General features: G+C 43.4%; 1 protein-coding gene across 1 annotated transcript; it reads right to left on the bottom strand.

Annotated features, from left to right (window-relative positions):
* Positions 1 to 2,313: 2,313 nt before the first annotated feature.
* Positions 2,314 to 6,410, bottom strand: LOC311304636 (leukocyte elastase inhibitor-like). Its single transcript, XM_084431782.1, has 7 exons — positions 6,276 to 6,410; positions 5,422 to 5,610; positions 4,924 to 5,052; positions 4,652 to 4,769; positions 4,418 to 4,539; positions 3,114 to 3,287; positions 2,314 to 2,925 (listed from the first exon to the last, which is right to left on the bottom strand). The coding sequence occupies exons 2-7, from the start codon at positions 5,596 to 5,598 to the stop codon at positions 2,515 to 2,517; spliced, it is 1,131 nt and encodes a 376-aa protein (XP_084287908.1). The 5' UTR covers positions 5,599 to 5,610; positions 6,276 to 6,410; the 3' UTR covers positions 2,314 to 2,514.
* Between the last annotated feature and the right edge of the window lie 15,460 nt (positions 6,411 to 21,870).

Here is a 21,870-nt window from a genome sequence, read left to right on the forward strand (position 1 = left end):
CACAAAACAGTATTGGCATGCAAAATTTCCAACCAATATTTAACAACTTAATCAGATATTAGACTTAAGGTGCACCACTACATGATGACTATCATCACTAAAAAGTGACCAAAATCATCTAATCTGAGTTTCTCTTGGATTCCTACCATAACAAATTATTTGTCAGCGACACACAGTTAAAGCAGCCAGAGAAAAACTAATGTTTAACACTGAAGGGTCAAGAGCCCAACTAAAGCAAACACTGATCATCAAACTTTATTATTTTCAATAAAACATCAACTTCTAAACCTCTGTTAATTCTCAATAATAATGTTAGTATGAAATAAATAAAGTCTGGATTGTAACAAGTGAAGATGCTGAGATCTTGAGAGATCTGTTAGTGTTTAAGTGGTGTGGTGTGGCGCAATGGATAAGACACATGCCTTTGGTGTGAGAGACCCGGGTTCGAATCCACTGTGAGACACCAATGTGTCCCTGAGCAAGACACTTAATCCCAAGTTGCTCCAGAGGCGTGCGACCTCTGACATATATAGCAATTGTAAGTCGCTTTGGATAAAAGCGTCAGATAAATGTAAAATGTAATTTTCTGTTAGGATTTAGCCTAAAGGGTTTCTGTTGAGTTTTGTGGGTCATCGTTGTACTGAAGAGTAGAGCCTGTGCTTCAATCCAGGATGATAAGAGAAACACTGCTGTTATGCTGCATGCTGCTTTATTTAAAAGACAGTAACTGTGTAGTTGTTGATGCAGTGACATATAGTCACAGAAAATCATGCATGTACTTTAATGATCAGTAATCCCAAAAAGTGAATAAAAATCATGACCATAAAATATTTTGATCAAGGTGATCATGCAGTCACACTCAGACATCAAGATTTTGCATATAAATCACAACAACGGTGACAATAAAACCAAACAAAAAAGCTTCATGCTGCAATGCATGATGGGTGGCTTCATATGTACACTGAACAAAATTATAAACGCAACACTTCTGTTTTTGCCTCCATTTTTCATGAGCTGAACTCAAAGATCTAAGACTTTTTCTATGTACACAAAAGGCCTATTTCTCTCAAATATTGTTCACAAATCTGTCTAAATATGTGTTAGTGAGCACTTCTCCTTTGCCGAGATAATCCATCCACCTCACAGGTGTGGCATATCACAATACTGTTTAGACAGCATGATTATTGCACAGGTGTGCCTCAATAAAAGGCCACTCTAAAATGTGCATTTTTATCACACAGCACAATGCCACAGATGTCACAAGTTTTGAGGGAGCGTGCATTTGGCATGCTGACCGCAGGAATGTCCACCAGAGCTGTTGCCCGTGAATTGAATGTTCATTTATCTACCATAAGCCGTCTCCAAAGGCGTTTCAGAGAATTTGGCAGTACATCCAACCGGCCTCACTACCGCAGACCACGTGTAACCACACCAGCCCAGGACCTCCACATCCAGCATCTTCACCTCCAAGATCGTTTGAGACCAGCCACCTGGACAGCTGCTGCAACAAACAGTTTGCATAACCAAAGAATTTTTTCAATGACATCAAGGCTAGATTATTGTAAGGCTCTTATGAGTGGTTGCTCTGCACGCCACATGTACCAGATCTGGACCGACACTATGCTGCTGTCTGTGAATGCAAATAGAAGCAGACTGAACAGCTCATCTCCAGTGGATAAAGCACCGTCTCACAAACAGAGAGACTCATCTGAGGCCTGTTGTTTCAGCTTGAGATTAGTTTGAGCAAACTCTGTTTTTTTGGGCTAAAGAAGGTGTAGGCTATGTGCTTTTTAGCAGTGTTCATCGCAATATTATCTTGCGCTACATGGATAACCTGCTCTAGAGCAGGTTTTATACTGGGTTAGAGATCGCAAACCAAAACTGGACCAATCAGCTGTGTGCAAAAATGACATATGCAATAAAGCCACTCCCACGCAGTTATTCACTTGCATTGAAATAGTCAGATATTTTCTTTCAGCTGCCTTCTCAAACTTTCTCTGCAGCAGCAGTGTTTATTCATGCACTGTAAATGTGTTTAAATTCATGATATTTTTCATAACGATCTCATCTTCAGTAGAGAAGTGAACTGATGCTCTGGATCAAACCCTGAGTTGACAGGGAACGTTTATATCGAGCATTGTGAGCCGACTAAACCTGATCTAAACCAGGTTAGAGTTGTGTTTACTCTAAACCTACTCTGAAACTCAGCAGGTGTTTCATTCTCCCTCTTCATAAACTGAACTGTTCATTTCCACCCGTTAACTGACACTTTACAAAATAAGTTGTGTCTAAGAAAAAAAAAAGGACACAAGATTCTGCCTGATTTCTTTTATTTATAGTTTTTCAGTTGAAGTGCTCGACCATTTTGAGTTTTCAGAATTTTGTTTAAAGCAGACATTGCAAGCAAATCAATTTTATATGTAGATACATGCAATATAATCACTGTGCACTGTATTTTAATATGGCAGATCACACTGTTGTACAGTCTGCTCTACTCTGAGGTTCAGATTCAGGTCATGGGGAGGTGAAGCGGCTCCAGAAGATGATGCTCTTGGTGGGGTTGTGCCGGATGAAGAAAAGGAAGGGGTGGTCTGCCACGAAACTCTCTTCAATTTCTCTTTTCTTACGGCGAACAACTTTCTGGACGTTTCCACCACTGCCTCCAGCTGCCTCTGTGCCTTCCTCGTTCACCTCCACAAAGGACTCATGCACCACTTTGGACAGCTTCATCTTTCCAGGCGCAATGCCAGATAAGTCACACTTTTCATCAAACAGATCAGTCATGCCCAGAGTCTTCAGGACCTTCTCCAGATCATATTTCTCCTGCAGCTTAAAGCGGGGCATTATAACAGCCACCTTTGTAGGAATCATATTGTCCGGCTCAGTCCACTCTTGAAGCTTCTCATAAGTGATTGAGTCTACCAACTTAGAGGAAGGGGAGAAACATAAGAGACAGACAGGGATAGACTTTTAATTGTTTCCCATTTCAGGTAATACCAAACCTACACAGCAATCCAAATTTTCATGTAGACTTTATCTTAATTATGCCGTTCCGAGAGAAGTAAAAGCAGTAAGAGAGGTTCAGTTGCTGTTCATGTGACTGCCTGTTTTACCTTCGGTAGCCCATCGCTCTCTTCTGGGAGTATAATGAGCATGCTCAGCTCTTTATTCGCATAAGGGATCTCCAGAATCCGAGCTTCAGTGGGAAGTTGGCATTGGATGTGTGGGATCTTACCCAGAGGAAATATATTCGTCTTACCCATCATTGGCCAATTTACTCCTTTGTCCTGACATTTAAAACACAGACAGATTGGACATTAGTGATGCTGATGTGTTATCTGTGCTGTCTCACTTCCTTTACAAAAAATAAGTATACTTCAAGATCATTTTTATTAAGTATAAATAAGTAAATTTCAAGAATATTTTTAAGTATACTATATGTAATAAGTATACTAATATCAATGTAATAGTAGTAAACTTGTAAGTGTACTATTTAAATACTACTTGGGACTAAATTGGCTTTTTAGTGTATAAAAGTATACTTTAAGTTTTAACTTTAAGGACAGTTTAAGTGTAACAGTAGTAATTTTGAGAACACAACTAGTTTACATCAAGATTTTTTGTTTGTACTGCAACTATACTATAAGTAAACTGAAACTAGTATGCTGAACGTTTACTAGTCAAATATTTGTAGCACATTTTTTAGTTTATGAAAGGACACTTTGAGGTATACTCTCAGTAAACTACTATGTATACGAGTATGTTTTCTTTAAATTAACTTAACATCATACTTATAGTTTACTATATATATATTATTTTTGCACTTTAAGTATACTACTACGTTCCTATTTAGGAACTTTTTGTACTTAAAATATAAAAAGTCTGCACTCTAAAAATAGTTTTATTAAGTTCATTAAGTAAAAAGTTTTAACCAACATTTTAATGTGGGAAAGTTTAATAAAAAACAGCAACAAAAAGCTGAGAAAATCGCGTTTTTGTCAAAGACTACACATCTGGATCAGATTCAGAGTGATGGTCAAAACATAGATGGAGTATCGAGTCCATCGACACCCGAAGGCTTCACAGTCCATATACTTTGTCCTGGGTCGACATTTTATTCGGTAAGGTTAGGCAGGTTTGATTTATATGCTGAATTCTTATTTTTAGTTTAAAAGAAGTATTCCAAAAGCTCATTTGTTGTAAGGGTTACGCTGAGGGAGCTGACAAAAACACTAGCACTAAAGCAATAAGACACAAGAGAATCGAGATCATGCTTTACAGTGATTCGCCACTAGTAAGGGGTGTTCTTTGACACGATGACAAGCTGAGAATTGCACAGTGGTTTAGATGTGGATCATCCAGTTTTAGCATTTTACCATTTTTAGCAGAAAAAGCTGAATTGTCTTGATAAAGTTACCTTGTATGTGGGAACAAGTGTGAATGGCTCGACCCACTTATCACTGAAGTACACTGCGCTGATTAGAAGAAGACTCGTGTCCTTAGACACATCTCCTTGATCCAACAAATTATTAATTTGATCTAAAATAGAAGGATAAAAAAAATCCATCAGAAGAGTGAGAAATTATGAGAAAGTGGTCTAGACTATAGTCTAATAGTTAAAAAACAAATAAACAAAAATGAATTGAATTACCCCCGGTCTTTTTCTCCACCCAGTTGTTGATTTTTTGTCTCGCAGCATCAGGATTTCTCTTGAAGTCAATATTCCTCACGCTGGCGTAACACCACTCCTCACACATGTCAAGGAAATCCTATCATCATCAATAGGAAGAGAGGGAACATGGCAGCATGGGATTAAAATAATATCAGTGTTCTGACCCAGGCATCTCACTGAATGATGCATTACTTTACTGTAGATTTCAGGAAGTAAATGAACTATTTGCTGTGCTTTCTCAACCAACTCACGTCTTTAAAATTGAGTGTGCTTTCTCCAAACATGCGGTTCACCAGCTTCAGGCTTCTGTTCTTCCCTCCTTTGTAGAGCTCCTCATACAGATCGTGGTATATAATGATCATATGGTCAAAGCGGAGGGTCTTAATAGAAACATAACAGGATACTGTTTAATTTTGAGTGAAATGTATTCAGAGAATTTGATACTGTGAAGTTAGAAGTGTTTTGAAGTAAGCATTGTAAAAATGAACATGTATTTCGCAATGTAGAATAGCAGCCACTAATGCATTAAAGGGGACATGTTATACAAAATTCACTTTTACATGGTGTTTTTACCACCCGGTAAAAATCCACCCACTCCTCTCGCGCAGGAAACAGTGTTTTAATAATGCAGCGCTCAAGTTAAAAGAAGTTTAACTCGACACCTTGTGTTTTCAACCGCCCATGCGTTTTCAGAGCATTCATGAACATGAGATGACAGTTTATAGAGCTGTTTGGAGGCTTGAGCTCACCTTAAGCATCTGTTCGGCAGTTTCGCCACCGGCACCCAGGGCGACCAGGCCCAATGCAGAGGAGATGCTCAGGGGTGAGAATAACACATTGTCTGTGTTGCCCTTACAGAGCACTTTTAACAGGTCAATGGAGAATTTTGAGTTTGCCAAAATCACAGGTTCAATTATTTGTTCCATTTTGTTTACAGCCTAGAAAGAAGAAAATTCACTTTAAACATTATGTTAAACAAGCACAGAAAACAGTATAGAAGTAGAGGAATGAAAATATCAGAAAACAAAGTGTACATCCTGTTCAAGCCACGGATAAGCAATGTTAATATTACCTGATGTGCTCTCCTAATATGTGAAAATTCAGATACGGATTTTTTTATATAAAATCAAAACAGAACAGCCCAAAACTCTTTAGCTTTAAGAAAGCACTGAAAGGAAGCGTCTTTCCCTCTTAATGAAAAGGGTTTTCAGTTTTTATCCTGGTCTAATATGCATATGTGCATTTAACATCCAAACTCTTTAGAAGTTATAGTCATCTGGTGGAAATAATGCTGTAGAGTGACAATGTTTTGAATAATACTGTCTTGAATAGTTTTTTTTTTATCAGTTAACCTCAAACGAAGTGCAGTAACTAAAAATAAATAAATAAATAAAATCAATGATTGTTGGGCCTAATACCCTTTGCCGTCAGAACGCCTATTGCTTGATCTGGAAAGTGTCAGTGTACTATCTGTTTTTATCAGTGTACAAAAATCTCACTGGAAGATTACACTGTTTGGTGAATCTGAAAATAATATTTCTTACTGACACAGTAAAGCAGAAGATATAAAATTACCATCTTTTTCTATTTCTGAAATACTTACTGATAAAGAAAGCGATGATTCGATCTCTCCTTGATACGAGGTGCGCCTTCACAACTGCCCTACTAACACAAGTCTCATTGCGTCTAGTTATAGATATATATAGAGACACACACACACACACACACACACACACACACACACACACACAAAATAAGAGAAATTACCCCATCGGCAACTTATTGTGAAATCTAAATTCTGAGAATTCCTGAGAATCATTATTTCTGTGAAAATGATTGTGATTTCAGAGGTGGACAGTAACAAAGTACATTTACTTGAGTACTGTACTTAAGTACACTTTTTGAGTATCTGTCAGGCCCGGATTGGGTAATCGGGAGAATCGGGAGAATTCCCGGTGGGCCGCTTCACTTTTGGGCCGGTCGAGGATTTTTTTTTTTTTTTTTTCACATTTCAATGTCACGTTAGTAACATTACACGTTCCGCCTTCTGACACTGCAGCGCGCAGCCTCTGCATGGGTTGTACCATGTGAGGGAGTTCTCCCCTCCCCTACTATAGAGTTGGTTGGGTCCATAGCCCGTCTTTTCCAAAACGTTTTAGGTACGCGGGCCCGCGGCATCGCCGGCGCCTACCGATAGCTGGGCCGGCCCTACCGTAACGGTACGCGTCAGGGAGGATGGATGGGAGGAAGAGGCCAGGAGGTATGGAAGCTTGTTTCCGCCACAGAATAAAACATTTTAAAAGATAATTGCGACTTTTTATCTCACAATTGCGAGTTTACATCTCGGAATACATCAGAATTGCGTGAAATAAAGTCTCAATTGCGTGTTATAAAGTCAGAATTGCGAGATATAAAGTCAGAATTGCCTGAAATAAAGTTGCAATTGCGTGTTATAAAGTCAGCATTGCGAGATGGTCAGAATTGCGTGATATTAAGTCGCAATTGCGTGTTATAAAGTCAGAATTGCGAGATATAAAGTCAGAATTGCCTGAAATAAAGTTGCAATTGCGTGTTATAAAGTCAGCATTGCGAGATGGTCAAAATTGTGAGATATAAAGTCGCAATTGCGTGTTATAAAGTCAGAATTGTGTGAATTAAAGTCGCAATTGCTTTTTATAGTCAGAAATTGCAAGATATAAAGTCAGAACTGCGTGAAATAAAGTTGCAATTGCTTCTTTTAAAGTCAGAAATTCAGAATTGCGAGATATAGTCAGAATTGTGTGATATAAAGTCGCAATTGCTTCTTATAAAGTCTAAGTGAATTATTATTTAACCTTTACATTATTTGTTGAACTATGGTATTAATACAAACTACACAATAGTAACAGCTGAACTGTTGCTTCATTTATCCAAATTGGAAAAAGTGCTAATTTGGAATTCCACCATGGAAAAAGTGGGCCGGTCTTGGGCCTGAACTCCAGGGCTGAAAAGTGGCCCCACTCCGGCCCTGGTATCTGTACTTGAGTATTATTTTTTTCTGGAAACTTTTTACTTTAACTTCACTACACACTGTAAAAAATTTGTAACACTCCCAAATCAAAAATTTCAATTGACCGATAACATCTAAATTTTTCAATTGGCCCAAGTGAAAATCTGTACATTTAATTTTAGAATTTACAGAATTTCACTTGGGCCAATTGAAAAATTTAGATGTTATCGGTCAATTGAAATTTTTGATTTGGGAGTGTTACAAATTTTTTACAGTGCATTTGAAAGACAAATATCGTACTTTTTACTCCACTACAATTCTGTCAAGGTCCTTGAGTAGAAAGTAGTAATGTCAGTCAGTGGATGATTTTGGTTGCAGGGGTTGCATTTCGGTTGGAAATGAAAGTCGTTTTTTGTCAACCCGATTTTCATTTTCAACCACAATACAACGTCTGTCCAATGTTGGAGATTAACAGAGGCGGACAGAGTACACAGCTTCATTACTTGAGTAAAAGTACAGATACCCCTTGCTAAATTTTACTCAAGTACAAGTAAAAGTACTATAGTCAGATGTCTACTTAAGTAAAAGTACTGAAGTACTTGTTTTTAAAAGTACTTGAGTATCAAGAGTACAAGAGTACATTTTCTAAATATTGCATTAGGCTACTACTGCCACAGTGCTTACATTTATGTACAGAAACGTCCTACATGGAGTTATGAAAAATGTTAATGTTAATACCTTGGAGAATGTAAAGGAATTGAAAGTAAAATCAAGTCATTTTCATCTTTTTACCATGTTGCTTTATTTAACATTTCTCACTTGCCCACAAGGCGATAGCACAATGGCAACGCTCTGACAAACCTCTGCTAGAGTTTTAATGGATTTTTTGCACCCACATTTGAACCTGACTGTGTTAAACACACCGCATACTCAAGAACATCAAAGCAAATGCTCAGCTTACATTAATGTGTAATATCAGAAAAGAAAATTCAGCTAACAATTGTGTGTACATGTGAGTTTCTCTTTTTTTTCATCAATCAAATCACAGGGTTCCAGACTGCGACCAAAATGCGACCATTTTTTGAGAACGTGCGAGTTAAAATTTTATGTGGTCGCACTTGTGCGAGTGCATGGTCATTTAGCCTACTACTCAGTTAAATTCACGCATGAATTTTCATAGCGCCCGCCAAAGTGAATTTTTGTCCCGCCAAAGTCTTATTTGATCGTGAGTAAAGTAGATGAAATGCTGCGCTTGAGACAGGGCGCATGTGTATGAGGCGCCGGACTGGACAAAAGCGAAACGAACTGCGCGAGCGAGATCGAGTGTGTCTGCGCGCGCGACCGGATCTCTCTCTCTCTCTGCTCGTTCTTTCAGTTAAACATGCGCCCTGTCACAAGCGCAGCAGTTCATCTACTTTACTCACCGATCAAATAAGACTTTGGCGGGACAAAAATTCACTTTGGCGGGACAAAAATTCACTTTGGCGGGACAAAAATTCACTTTGGCGGGACAAAAATTCACTTTAGCGGGACAAAAATTCACTTTGGCGGGCGCTAAAACAAGTTCAATTTTGGTAAACACAGCAAACACTTGAAGCGAAAACTATCATTAACTTGTCCAGAAAATTGAAATAGTCTGGCGAGGTGGGGCCACGGGTTGGCACATTCCCGGGATGGACCTGCTGCGTCTTCATCCATTGTTTTGTCTCTTATCTAAATCTGACCATGGAGTTGACTTTGGCGGAAAGCTGAAGGTGATTGCTGATAGGCTGTCCCAATCAGTGGCGCCTGCACAATCCAATCACGTTTGAGAGGGAAACAACAAATTGAGGGTTTCCGAGATAAAAAAAAAAAAAGATTTTTAGAAGAAGTAATGGGTACTCACGGTTATGGATAGAAATGTAGTGGAGTAAAGAGTACAATATTTGCCTCTCAAATGTACTTGAGTAAAGTCATGAGTACTCCCCAAAAATGATACTCGAGTAAAGTACAGATCCCTCAAAATTGTACTTAAGTACTGTACTCAAGTAAATGTACTCCGTTACTGTCCGGCTCTGGAGATTAACATCAATCTGACGTTGGATTTTGAATGGTTAATGGTTTTGATCTGTTGCATGACTATCCTTTCAAAGCACTGACTGACCCAGGGCTCTTTGATGAGCTGCGTGCCGCCACCGACCTTGCTCTTCGAGCGACGAAGGTGACCGAACGCTCCCTGGGTCAGGTGATGTCCACATGTGTGGTCCAGGAGCGACACCTGTGGCTAAACCTGGCTGATATGCGGGAGGCCGAGCGAACCCGTTTCCTTGACAGCCCCATATCCCAGGCTGGCCTCTTCGGCGGAGCAGTCGAGTACTTTGCCCAGCACTACTCGACTGCCCAGAAGCAGACTGAGGCTCTCAAACATGGCCTGCCCCGACGGCCCGCTGCTGCCTCCACCCAGCCGTCGGCACAGGCGCCTCAGTCTGCTCGCCGCCGAGGGCGCCTTCCCGCGGCTCCCGCACGGCCCCAGCAGCAACAGCAGCCTTCACCCGGGCCGCGTCGTGGAGGAAGCCGCAGGAAGGCGCCACAGCCCTCTCCCGCCCCGCGCCCCGCTGAACACCAGGCTACGCAGCGCTCCTGAGACGGGCTGCTCAGAGATGGCGTTCAGTTCTTTTCAGGAGACGGTAGCAGGGCCGCTCCTTCCCCCGGTGGAGGGCCGGGGGAGAATCCTTGGTTTTCAACGAGGCAGTTGAAGGTAAGTCTCTAGGAAAGCACGACCTGATCATTCCTGAGAGCAGCGAGGAGACTGAATCCTCTTCGCCCTCCTCTCGTTCCCTCTCGGGACCTCTCAGTGGTACTAACTGCCCTGCAGAGTGCTCCCTTTGAGCCTCTGCAATCAGTGGAGCTTAAGTTCCTGTCAATTAAGACAGCGCTCCTGGTTGCATTGGCCTCCATCAAGAGGGTAGGGGACCTGCAGGCATTTTCAGTTGACGAAGGCTGGGCGACACCTAACACATTCGCGAGATTCTACAGTATCCGAGTGGAGCCAGTTTCTTCTCATGTACTCGCTTCAACTAGCCGGTACTAGATTCTGCTCAGGTGTCTTCGCTTGCTCGCCATTCCTCTCCACGGATGGAATACGTGCGATATTCTCCTCAGGTGAGCCTCCCCGCAGGCCCTGAGTTCCTCCAGCACTGTCGATGTCAACGCCAGAGTTATGCCACCGGCAGCTTTTGCACTTGGCTAGGTGTGCAAAATGTGCATGGTTCCCCCTCTGGGCAACCCCCACATGTGTATTTCCACTGTAAGCCTCTCTGAGCATGTGTATTTCCCTCGGCAAGCCACCTTGCCTAGCCTGACTACGTCAGACTTCTTACTTCCGCTCAATTTCATTTCGCTTCTGTACTCAGTCTGAGACAGCATAATAGCTTTCCGTTTTCTTCCGGCCTGAAAACAGCCGGCCAATCAACGAACAGAGGCGGGCTGAGAGCCGTGACGTAGACACTGATTGTACCGTGGATGCGTAGATTTACTTCACATAATCTGCAAAAGTCGTTCACAGCCATGTTCACTCCGGTATTTCGCTCAATGGTTTTGTTTTCGCATCATACTACATGTGTTTACAGTGGAAGTTAGAAGCGGCTGAGCATGCGCATAACACACGCCATAACCAAACGTTATGTGATTGGCTTACGGGAACCAATGATTTTAAACTTCAGACAAGCGCCTCCCCGCGAGAAAGAAAACGCTTTTCAATTATGCCATGCCAGACTCTGTCTACGAAGCAAAGCGAAGTAGCAGAGTTTGGTATTACCAGGCTACACCTTGCCACCCCTGGGGTTGAAATATTCCACCATTGGACTGATTTCACACACGTGCTTCAGACACAATCATGAAGCGGCGTCCCAAAAGCATCAAGGACGGTGACACAGTGCGAGTTCCCTCGAAAGGGAACATACATATATATCAATATGTTTGTTTATGTTATATATAACTCCAAATGGACCTTGTGGTAGAAAGAAGGGGTGGAAAACAGTAAAGCAAATGTCTTTGTTCATTTCAAATATCTTGGATTATTTTCAATCCTACATAGCCCAGCTTGCATAGGTTTTCCGCAAAGGTTACTATCTTTTGCCAGTGCCCGGGAGGTGCTGCTTATCGTCTGAAAGATGCATGTCAAAGAATATGAATAATGAATAATGAATGAATAATCAAAGATCTAAATGAAGTCGATCAATATTAATGATTATTTTCTAATAAGAAACACAATCTAAATTTGATAATCATTTGAAATTGGAGTCAGATTAAGCGTAGAGCTAAAGTAATATTGAAACTAAATTCTAATAAATTAGGTGAACTTCACTGGAGCGCTGAGAAGACATACACGCATTATACCTTCACCCACACCATTGGATTCCATCGTTGGGCCGATGGGTGGTCTTTACACCAGGTATAGACCACAGCTCAGCGCTGCTCTAAGGCAGGGCAAGCAACGCAATATTGTCCTGAAGGTTTCCTGTCGTTTGTTCAGACGGACTTGCGCAGCACTGCTCCTGAAGGGCATCGTCCAGGCAGAAGCGTCGCGGTCCAGGAGGCATCTTGAAGAAAATATGTCATACTCACTGGAAAGCTACAGGGGAGTGGCAATCCTTTTGGGCTCCGACCCTGAGGAGTGCGAACATCAACGGGGAGCTGGCTTCTTGTAGCTGAAGGAAAAGATTCTGAGGCAAAGGCACTCAGCGCTGCCCTATAGTGCGGGGGAGCCCGTCTCTATTTCACACGCTTGAACGCCATTGGTGGGCGTGTTCTCGTCTATAAAAGCTGTGTCTTATCTTGTCTCAACCGATATTATTCAGCATTGATGTGAAGTTGGATTTGTAAAGGAGCACCAAGATATGTTGCATGATGTGAGAATCTGTAAAATGATAATCTGCAGACAACGACAACATTATCGTCTGTTGGTGTAGTAAATAGATTATATACATTTTTAAAAAAGAGGCGCTAGTAGTAACGGCATTTTTATTATTATTATTAAACAGAATTCAAGTACAAACCATTATGGCATAATTCAACAATCATAAGTTTTCGTGTTTATACAGCACTTAGAATAAACTTGACGCTAGTGTATAATAGTTACCAATTTTGGTGGGAATAGGCCTTAAAGGGATAGAGAATTTACTCACCCTCATGTTGTTCCAAACCTGTATGAGTTTCTTTCTTATGTTGAACACAAAAGAAGAAATCAGTTGACAGTAGCCATTGGCTTCCATTGTATATACTATGGAGGTCAATTGTCTGGTTTTTCAATTGACAAGTAATTTCCTATATGAGTGATCAAAATATCACTGTTTTTTTTCATGTTTTTTTTTTATTGTTGTGGGTTCCCTATATTATTATCAACATTAATAATAATGATTGATTTAGTTTGATTATTAGGATTTTTGGTCTGGTTTTACAACCCCAATTCCAGAAAAGTTGGGACATTTTGTAAACCACAATAAAATCAAGAATCTGTGATTTGTAAATATTTTTAACCTTTATTTAACTGACAAAAGTACAAAGAAAAGTTTTCCAATGTTTTCATTGACCAACATAATTGTATTTTGCAAATATGAACAAATTTTGTTTTGTGGGTATGGGGGGATTGGTTGTCTCCCTCTGTAGTTTTGGTTTGAACATTGGGGGGGGTTGAAGTGTGAACTGTTTAACAGGATCCCGGGGCACATGCTCCCTCGTGAGGTCTATTTATCTGCTTGTTTGTCTTTTGCAAAATGGTCCAAAAATGCAAACTGGTTGATAACATAACTGCAATAAAGTAGCCTATAGTTAACAATCCCTTGTTTACAAAGTGCAATGGGAAGTCAAACTATCTTTACTTAAAATGTTCTTGTACTAAACATGTTAATTTCCTGTTGTCTCTCGGAATATCTGAAAGCAGGTTTTTCCTAATATCTGTCATTATTAGCAGAACACATTTTACACATGGGGAAAACCAATTGTTTAGTCGATAATTTAAGAAGGTCCATATTTTAAAGCTCTTTTTAACTTGTGCTTGGCCTTAAAAGTAACATCTTGTAATTGTTTAACTAGCAAACTTGAATTTGTTACAATAAGAATTTAATTACAAGTAAGACTACTAAAACGCCTACGGTTATTCGGGCGCCACTCATGCAAAATTAAACAACTGGGCTTCAGTCACAGTCATATTGCACAGATAATTGATCCGTTCAGTTCGTACAGCTTATAAAAGATCAAATCTTTAACATTTAAGATCAGAATAAGCGCTACAGGTCCAGAGCATCATTGACAAATATCCTTTTATTAATTAAATAAACACAGGTAATAATGTATGCCTGTAGTCAAAGCACAATCTCTAAACACAACTGCAGACTACACGGCGAAAGCACATAATCAACTCATATCAGCCTCAAGACATATATCTCCAATCAAGAAATATATTACTGTCTTACCTTACTGCGGGCCTGCATGCACAACTCCAAATGTGGCCTTTCTCTCCGGATTGACACTGATGAAGTCCCGCATGAGGGCATCAATGTCCAAGCTGTCTACTATATCTCCATGAACATGCATCAGAGCAAGGTGCGTCATGGTTGTGTATAACCATGTCTTCAGACGGAGGAGAGCGGAAAACGTCCTCTCCGATGAAGCAGCTGAGATGGGGAGACTTTGGGCAGACTATGGGCAGAGTTTGATGAGGTTTTCATCTTCTCTTGAGCTCTTGTTTGTGGAATGAGTTTAGACAAGGGTTTCGCGATGTCTTTTACAGTCTTGGGAGAATCACTGCAGAGGTCTCCTCCGATCATTTTCAGCTGGATCTCCAGTCGGGCTTTGTCAAAGTGCAAGGGAATCTATAGGCTATCCTCTATTTGTTCCTCTGAGAGCTGCTGTTTTCATTTCATCTTAATCAAATCTCTTCTATACTTCTTTACAGCTTCATTGAAATCTCGTCTCCATGATGAGTAGTGCGCAACTTGTGCATCCGCCACTGGTTCTGCTGTGTGTCGATAACAGGCTGGGGTTTTTGTCACCCTGTGCTCACCTGGTATTTTAAGTCCCGCTGTGGATACAGTTTGTAGCATGTTATCCACCACTGCATCATACCGAAGGACCTCCATGCACCTTTCCAAGCAATTCGGCATACTCAAGGGAGCTCAGTACGCTGGCTTTGATATGCTGCAAACTCCTGACTCGCCCACCTCGAATATTGCTTCACAACAGAGGAGGCCATAGTAGGTTTAGCTTTCATTGCTTGCTTGAGCAGGCCTCCGATCTTAGATCTTGTCTCTCTCCACACTTCTATTATACTTAAGCTGCTCCAGTGCTTTGATGATTTCTGTTGGCACTGCACACACGTTTGATAGCTATGGCTCAAATGCACCATCTTGTTGGACATATGGCCAGTAAGGTAACCATCTCATCGCAGCCAAACATAGACTCAGAGGTCGTTGGGCTTTGCTGATTCACAGATTACCACAGCTACGCCCTGAACAAAATTAATTAAATCTGCAATGAGACCCACCTCACGAAGAACTAGGTCAAGTGAATGGTTAGCACAGGGGATGAAAAGGGAATCTGGGCATGTTTTTTTAAGCCATGCATGAACACCCAAAACCTTCCTGACATGTTAGAAGCTCCATCGAAACAATATCCATAGAGATGCTCAATTGGGATGTGCAGTATGAGAAATTTATCTTTGATGCACATGAATATTAGCTCCAAAACATGCCTAGTTGTGTCTTGCGTTTGGCGGGCAGCGTCAGATAAAAGGGCAGTATAACAGGTTTAGACTTTTCATGCTCATTACATTTTTCTGTGACTTTCCACCAGTTTGTAAAGCATCCCTTGACAAAACTGCTGTCAAACCTTACACTATATTCATTGATGAGACGTTTCTCCACTGCTTCCACACAGCTGAAACATACAACACAACCTTCCTCAATATAATGCAGCCACTTCCATTATTTTAACCAGTTTGCATTGAATGAACAAGAAAACGTCTCTTTCCAGGAAAAAGGAAGTTGGTTGATTGGTGTGGAGAGATTGCCTAAAAAACTACATTAACGCTAGCATTTTATCCTGGTACTGCCGCGACGAACTGAAATCAATGTAGACGATGGTAGAAGCCTTGAAGGCTGCTCTGCTGTATCATTCTAGCGTTACACGAAATGCCTGTCATTCAATCATGGACTACTGCACAAAACACGCTAATGAAAGCATAAACTGTTTTGAAAAGGTAAACATTTGTAGTTTAGGCATAAGTTAATGCAATGCTGAAACTACCTTTATTAAACTACCGTGCTGAGAACAGGGCCGTAGGGGGAGATTTAGTACGGTTGCAACAATTTTTGCATTTCCTTGAGTTTCTCAGAGACAGAGATTTTCTATAAAGCTGCTTTGAAACAATGTGTATTGTGAAACGTACTCGGTTACTCACGTAACCTCGGTTCTCTCTAGTAGAGGGAACGAGTACTGCGTAAGAGTATCTTACGCTAGGGGAAAATCCTTTTTCAGCGAGATATTGAAGCCAAAAAATTATCCTTAATTTTGAATAATGCAAAACGCGTTGCAGCAGCATGCGCGCCTATTGGCTGTTCTGCGGCAACTGCAGCAGCCTATCGAGCGAGGCCTAGCGAGGGGACGTTGGGGGGGGGGGGGGACCACACTCTCTCACATATAGCTGCGTCACTTAGACGTGGAATACATCATACAGACAGGGCGGGGTACGGCCTGAACTGATGGGAAAAAAGGGTCTTATATACTTTGCCCATATTATGTATTATGCACGGTCGCTTAGTGAGCTGTGCTCAGTGGACGCAGTATTCTGAACCTGATAGCATCAGGCAGGCAATACTGGTCATTTAGACCGACAGCAGCCTGGCCTGCAAGGCGGGAACCTCTAGGTTGTAAAACCTAATAAATGTAGACGGGGAGGCCCAGCCTGCCGCCCACTTGACCAGGCCCACGATGAAGCCATGCTTCTCGTGGAGTGCGCTCTGACACCCAACGGGCATTGCATGCCCTTGGAAGCGTATACTAGCGAAATAGCGTCAACTATCCGTCTGGATAGGCTTTGTTTCGATGCGGCTAGTCCCTTAGAACACCCGCTGAACAAAAATAAGAGCTGCTCTGTCTGCCTGAAAACAGACGAGCGAGACAAATAAGCTCTTAATGCCCTGACTGGGCAAAGGAAGCTCGCGTCTGCCTCCTCATCAGGGACCGGTAGGGCTGACAGGGAAATGACCTGCGCCCTAAACGGTGTGTTGAGGGATTTTGGAACATAGCCGTGCCTAGGTTTGAGTATAACTCTTGAGTCATTAGGCCCAAACTCCATGCACATCGCGCTCACCGAGAGCACGTGTAAGTCCCCTATGCGCTTCACTGAAGCGATAGCCAGGAGAAACGCCGTCTTGAAAGACAGGTGTTTAAGATCAATCGTCTCCAACGGCTCGAATGGGCCACCTTTCATGGCTTCCAGCACCGTAGAAAGGTCCCATACGGGAACTGAGGGAGGTCTGGGAGGATTCAGTCTCTTAGCTCCTCTGAGGAAGCGGATAACTAAATCATTCCTTCCTAAGCGTTGTTCTTGAGAACGCTGCTATAGCCGCCACATAGACTTTGAGCGTGGAAGGGGTCCTGCCCTTGTCCAACAGCTCTTGTAGGAAGGAGAGTACCTCCGCCACCCCGCAGTCTAGGGGTGACACTCCCCGAGCTGCGCACCAGCTGGAAAACACTGACCATTTCGAGGAGTAGAGGCGTCGCGTAGACGGAGCTCTAGCCTGCGTGATCGTGTTTAACACTCCCCTTGGGAGGTCAGCGGGTACCCGTTGATGGCCCAAACGTGAAGGGACCACAGCTCTGGGTGAGGATGCCAAATCGAGCCACAAGCCTGAGAGAGGAGATCTGTCCTCACCGGCACTGGCCACGGGGCAGTGCTCGCTAGCTGCATCATAATTGGGAACCAAGGTTGTTTTTTCCAGAACGGCGCTACGAGCAGTACTGAGCATCCTTCCTCCCTGATTCGCTCTATCACCTGCGGCAGGAGAGAGACAGGGGGAAAAGCATAGAGCGGGCGGCGGGGCCATACATGAGCCAGCGCGTCCCTGCTCTTGGAGAAAAATTCCAGACAGTGAGCGTTTTCTTGAGACGCAAACAGGTCTACTTCCGCTCTGCCGAATTTCTTCCACAGCAGTTGGACTGTCTGTGGGTGTAGAGACCACTCGCCTGCCGGAACATTGTTCCTGGACAGTCTGTCTGGTCCTATGTTTAGGAGCCCTGGCACATGCGCCGCTCTCAGCGAGCGGGTGCGAGCGCTGCATCCATGCACATCGTAAATGTACGGGGTGCTAGGGATAAGCCGAACGGCAGGACTGTGTACTGATATGCCTGGCCCTCGAAGGCGAATCTCAAAAATCGCCTGTGACGTGACGCTATCTGTATTTGAAAATACGCGTCTTTCAGATCTAGTGACACAAACCAATCTCCTCGGCGAATTTGCGCGAGGATTTTTCTGGTCGTGAGCATTCTGAACTGTCGCTTTGCAAGCACTTTGTTCAGTTGCCTCAGATCTAGTATGGGTCTGAGACCCCCGTCTTTTTTCGGTACCAGGAAGTATCTGCTGTATAGCCCTCCTTCGCTTTGAGCTTGAGAAAGGGGCTCTATGGCCCCTTTGCTCAATAGTTTCACAATTTCGGCTCAAAGTAGATGTGCTACTTCTGTTTTTACCGTGGTTTCGACGCGCGCCGTGTAGCGGCGAGGGTGTCGGCGTAACTGTAGCGAATAGCCTCTTTCTATAATGTCTAGCCCAGGCAGCTTTGCCCATGCATCTGCATGGATAGCTAGGGGTTGAATGCGAAGCGCGCTCTGTTCGGTCAGCGACAGAGGGGCTTCGGTGTGCTGTAACATAAGCATCGTGCTCATGACATTTGAGGCAGGGGGGTGCGCTGATAACAGCAGGCAGATTGCCCGCGCTCAACCCTTCTGTGGCTGTCAACCGAGAGGGGGAGGGCTGGGCGATTCCCGTAGGACCTGACATGTCTGTGCGTGGATGTGGGCGCGGGATAGCGGGCACATTTGCAACACTAAGAGCATTGTCCGCCTGAGCAGAGCGAATGCATTTTGGTTTCGTTTTTACAGAAACCTTGGGACATGTAGAACGTAGTGTTTGTGGGCACTGGGTAGTGGGCACATTTTCTACGTTTAATGCGCAATCAATCTGAGTCGATTTCATGTGCGCGAGCCCTGTGTGACGGGCTGTGTTTGTGTGTAGGAATGAGCACTGGGCAGTGGGCATTTTGTCTACACATACGTATAACACCATCGGCCGTGGCCGGGACACCAGAAAAATACACTCTTATGGGATTTATCTGGGTAGCCGTGAAAGCGGCATTTGTGTGCAGGCAAGCGGGCTGCTTCGCCGACTTGTTAACTGCAGAATACACTGGAACAGTCGCATTTACTGGAACTGAACGAGCGAGAAGTTGCCATAGAAACAGAGAGCATCAACATGCTGGCGTTTGTTTGCAGGCGTGCGTGTATTACAACAGGCTCGTTCACTGCAATATTGACATTTCCAGTCGCCCGAACTTCAGAGGGGAATGAGAAATGGAGGTCGGTCCTGCCGCAGCGGGACTATAAACGCTCTCTTTTCTCCTTTTCCCAGTGACGCACAGAAACCATAGAAACAGTGTTTGGGTGCAGGCGAGGGGGTTGTACAACGCACTCGTTGGCTGCAAAATACACATCTGCAGTCGCCTCTTCAGGGAACTGACAGAGCGAGCATTGACGGCATAATTTAATTTGCCGGTAGACCCGGGATCGAACACGGGTCTCTCGTGCGAAAACTTGAGAATCTGCCACTGGCCCACAGGGGAAGACACAAAAGCTTTCAGATGCACGAGCATAAAAGAGAGCGTCAACATGTTTTCTACGGCGTTTGCTTGCAGACGTGCGTGTATTAAAAACAGGCACGTTTGCTGCAGTATAGACAATTCCAGTCGCCTGATCGGGGAACTGAGACATGTGTGAGAAATGAGGTCAGTCCGGTCACGACGGGACTGTAAACACTTTTCTCCTTTCGCCGGTGAGTGACGCGTGAATGGGGCGCAGGGGCAGGGTAGCTTTTCTTGTAACGTAAAGAAAAACTAACCCCGACCGTCAGCTTCTAGCCTCCCTTGTGAGCGGCGCAGTTTGCACGGCTCGAACAGAACAGAGGGAGAGAGAAAGCCAGCCCCGTGTCCGTCCGCTCCAGACATCCCCTGTGAACGGCGCGGTTGCGCGGCTCGAACAGAGGGAGAGCAGGTATCATCCCCCAAGCAGGCAAGGCAAGCGGGCGAACCGGCGAGCTTTGCGGGTTGGGAGGGCGGAGGAGCAGTCTCGGAGAAGGATGCCAGGTGAGTCCTCAGAGTCACCATAGGCAGTAACTAGCTCGCAGTGAGGGCAGTCGCCGTCAGCGAGCACGAGAGCTGCGTGATCCTCAGGAAAGGGGCGTCTTGAAAAAGACGCCCGGCTCTTTTAGTGCAATGAGAGTGTGTGTCGCGGCGGCGAGCACACACACATACACAAAGCACAGTAGAAGAGAAAGGATATAACGCCGGATAGCGCAGCAGGAAGGCGATTGAAGGCGGCGCGGCCAGCGACTTCAGTGACGACTCGTCCCGCTGAAAAGGCTTTCTCAGACGGCGCGGCTTCTCTCCGGATCCAGCGATGCGTGTGCTTCGCTTGAAGGATGAAAAAATCAGATATCAGCTGCCTGCGAGCCGTATTTATAGGCCTAGGCCACGCCCGTTTCGGCGGGACGTGACGCAGCGGGCGCGAAGCACCCTCATTGGGTCTGACGTCACGCTAGGCCTCGCTCGATAGGCTGCTGCAGTTGCCGCAGAACAGCCAATAGGCGCGCAAGCCGTCTTGCCTATGTCTGTATGCTGCTGCAACGCGTTTTGCATTATTCAAAATTAAGGATAATTTTTTGGCTTCAATATCTCGCGGAAAAAGGATTTTCCCCTAGCGTAAGATACTCTTACGCAGTACGAGAGACCTCTCGTAAGAGAAAGTACTATACAAATAAATGTGAAGAGTTCAAGAGGCATTTATTTGTCATTTGCATAGTTAACACTAGGGAAGAACTGTGCATTGAAATGCTTGTGACGAGGCTCATACATATAGTGACAATAGCAAGACATAAAGGACATAGACTTATGTGGATAGCACAGAGATTTTTGAGTGCAAGTGCAAGTGCAAGTACAATAAAGTGCAAGTACAATATTGAACTTTGTATTGGAAAGCCAAAAACCCACACTTCTGCAAAATGTGTACATGTTGCAACTGAGCACAATGACTGGGGACGTTTGCAACAGTCCAAAGGGCAGTTGCAACATTCATTAAATCAGCATTTAGTGACATTCATTAAAACAGCATGTAGCAACTGTCCCTAGACTGATAGTCATGATAAAACTTGCTATGTTAGCTTGACACAATAGCTTTGGCACATGATAGCTTTGCCTTTTAGAAGCTAAGAAAACACAGATTAAAATTGTGATTATGTTGATATTGATACCACATGCTCACACAGTATTAATTAGTCAGTTGTATGGTTCCATGAATGTATTTATAAAGACAAGTAAATACATGTTAAATAATAGCCACGTTGTGTTCTTATAAATATTTATTGTGAGTGATAACAGTTACTAACCTCTATAAATGCATCATTGATGGCTTTGTCACGGTTTCCGGTTAATCACCACCTCCTCACTACATTTCCCATCATCCTCCCTGGCCCTCACCTGCATGCACTTCCCAATCACAGATCACCATCACCTGTCACCAATAATCACTGACAATCATCCAGCACTATTTAACACTTCCCTCAGCAGTTCACTGGTGTCTGGTCTCGTCTTTGACAAGCGATACAGACTACTCACCTGAGTTGCCGCCGTTCCTGTTTACTTTCCACGTCTATGACAAGCACTACTGACTACTCACCTGAGAATTCCTATCTAGTGACCTGAAGTCCCGTTCTTCCCGTCTTCGCTGATCTTCATCATTTCAGTTCAGCTAAGTCTTCACCACATCTGATATCATCGTAACTGCATTCTCTCCCTGCATCGCTCACCCTCTGCACTTATAATAAACTTGTTGTTATTCACCCCAACCTTGTCTGCCTTCTTCTGATTGTGACAGAAGACCAGACCTTAAAAATGAGAAGCTTTGA

Source organism: Rutilus rutilus (genome assembly GCF_951802725.1).
Source record: "Rutilus rutilus genome assembly, chromosome: 15".
Classification (NCBI taxonomy): domain Eukaryota; kingdom Metazoa; phylum Chordata; class Actinopteri; order Cypriniformes; family Leuciscidae; genus Rutilus; species Rutilus rutilus.

Bases quoted from the DNA above. Each gene is read 5' to 3' on its own strand.
- LOC311304636 (XM_084431782.1), bottom strand. From the start codon at position 5,598: ATGGAACAAATAATTGAACCTGTGATTTTGGCAAACTCAAAATTCTCC. The intron at 4,770-4,923 runs GTGAGTTGGTTG...TGATGATGATAG, and splicing joins GCACACTCAATTTTAAAGAC to GATTTCCTTGACATGTGTGA. The intron at 2,926-3,113 runs GTAAAACAGGCA...CCTTCCTCTAAG, and splicing joins AGAGCGATGGGCTACCGAAG to TTGGTAGACTCAATCACTTA.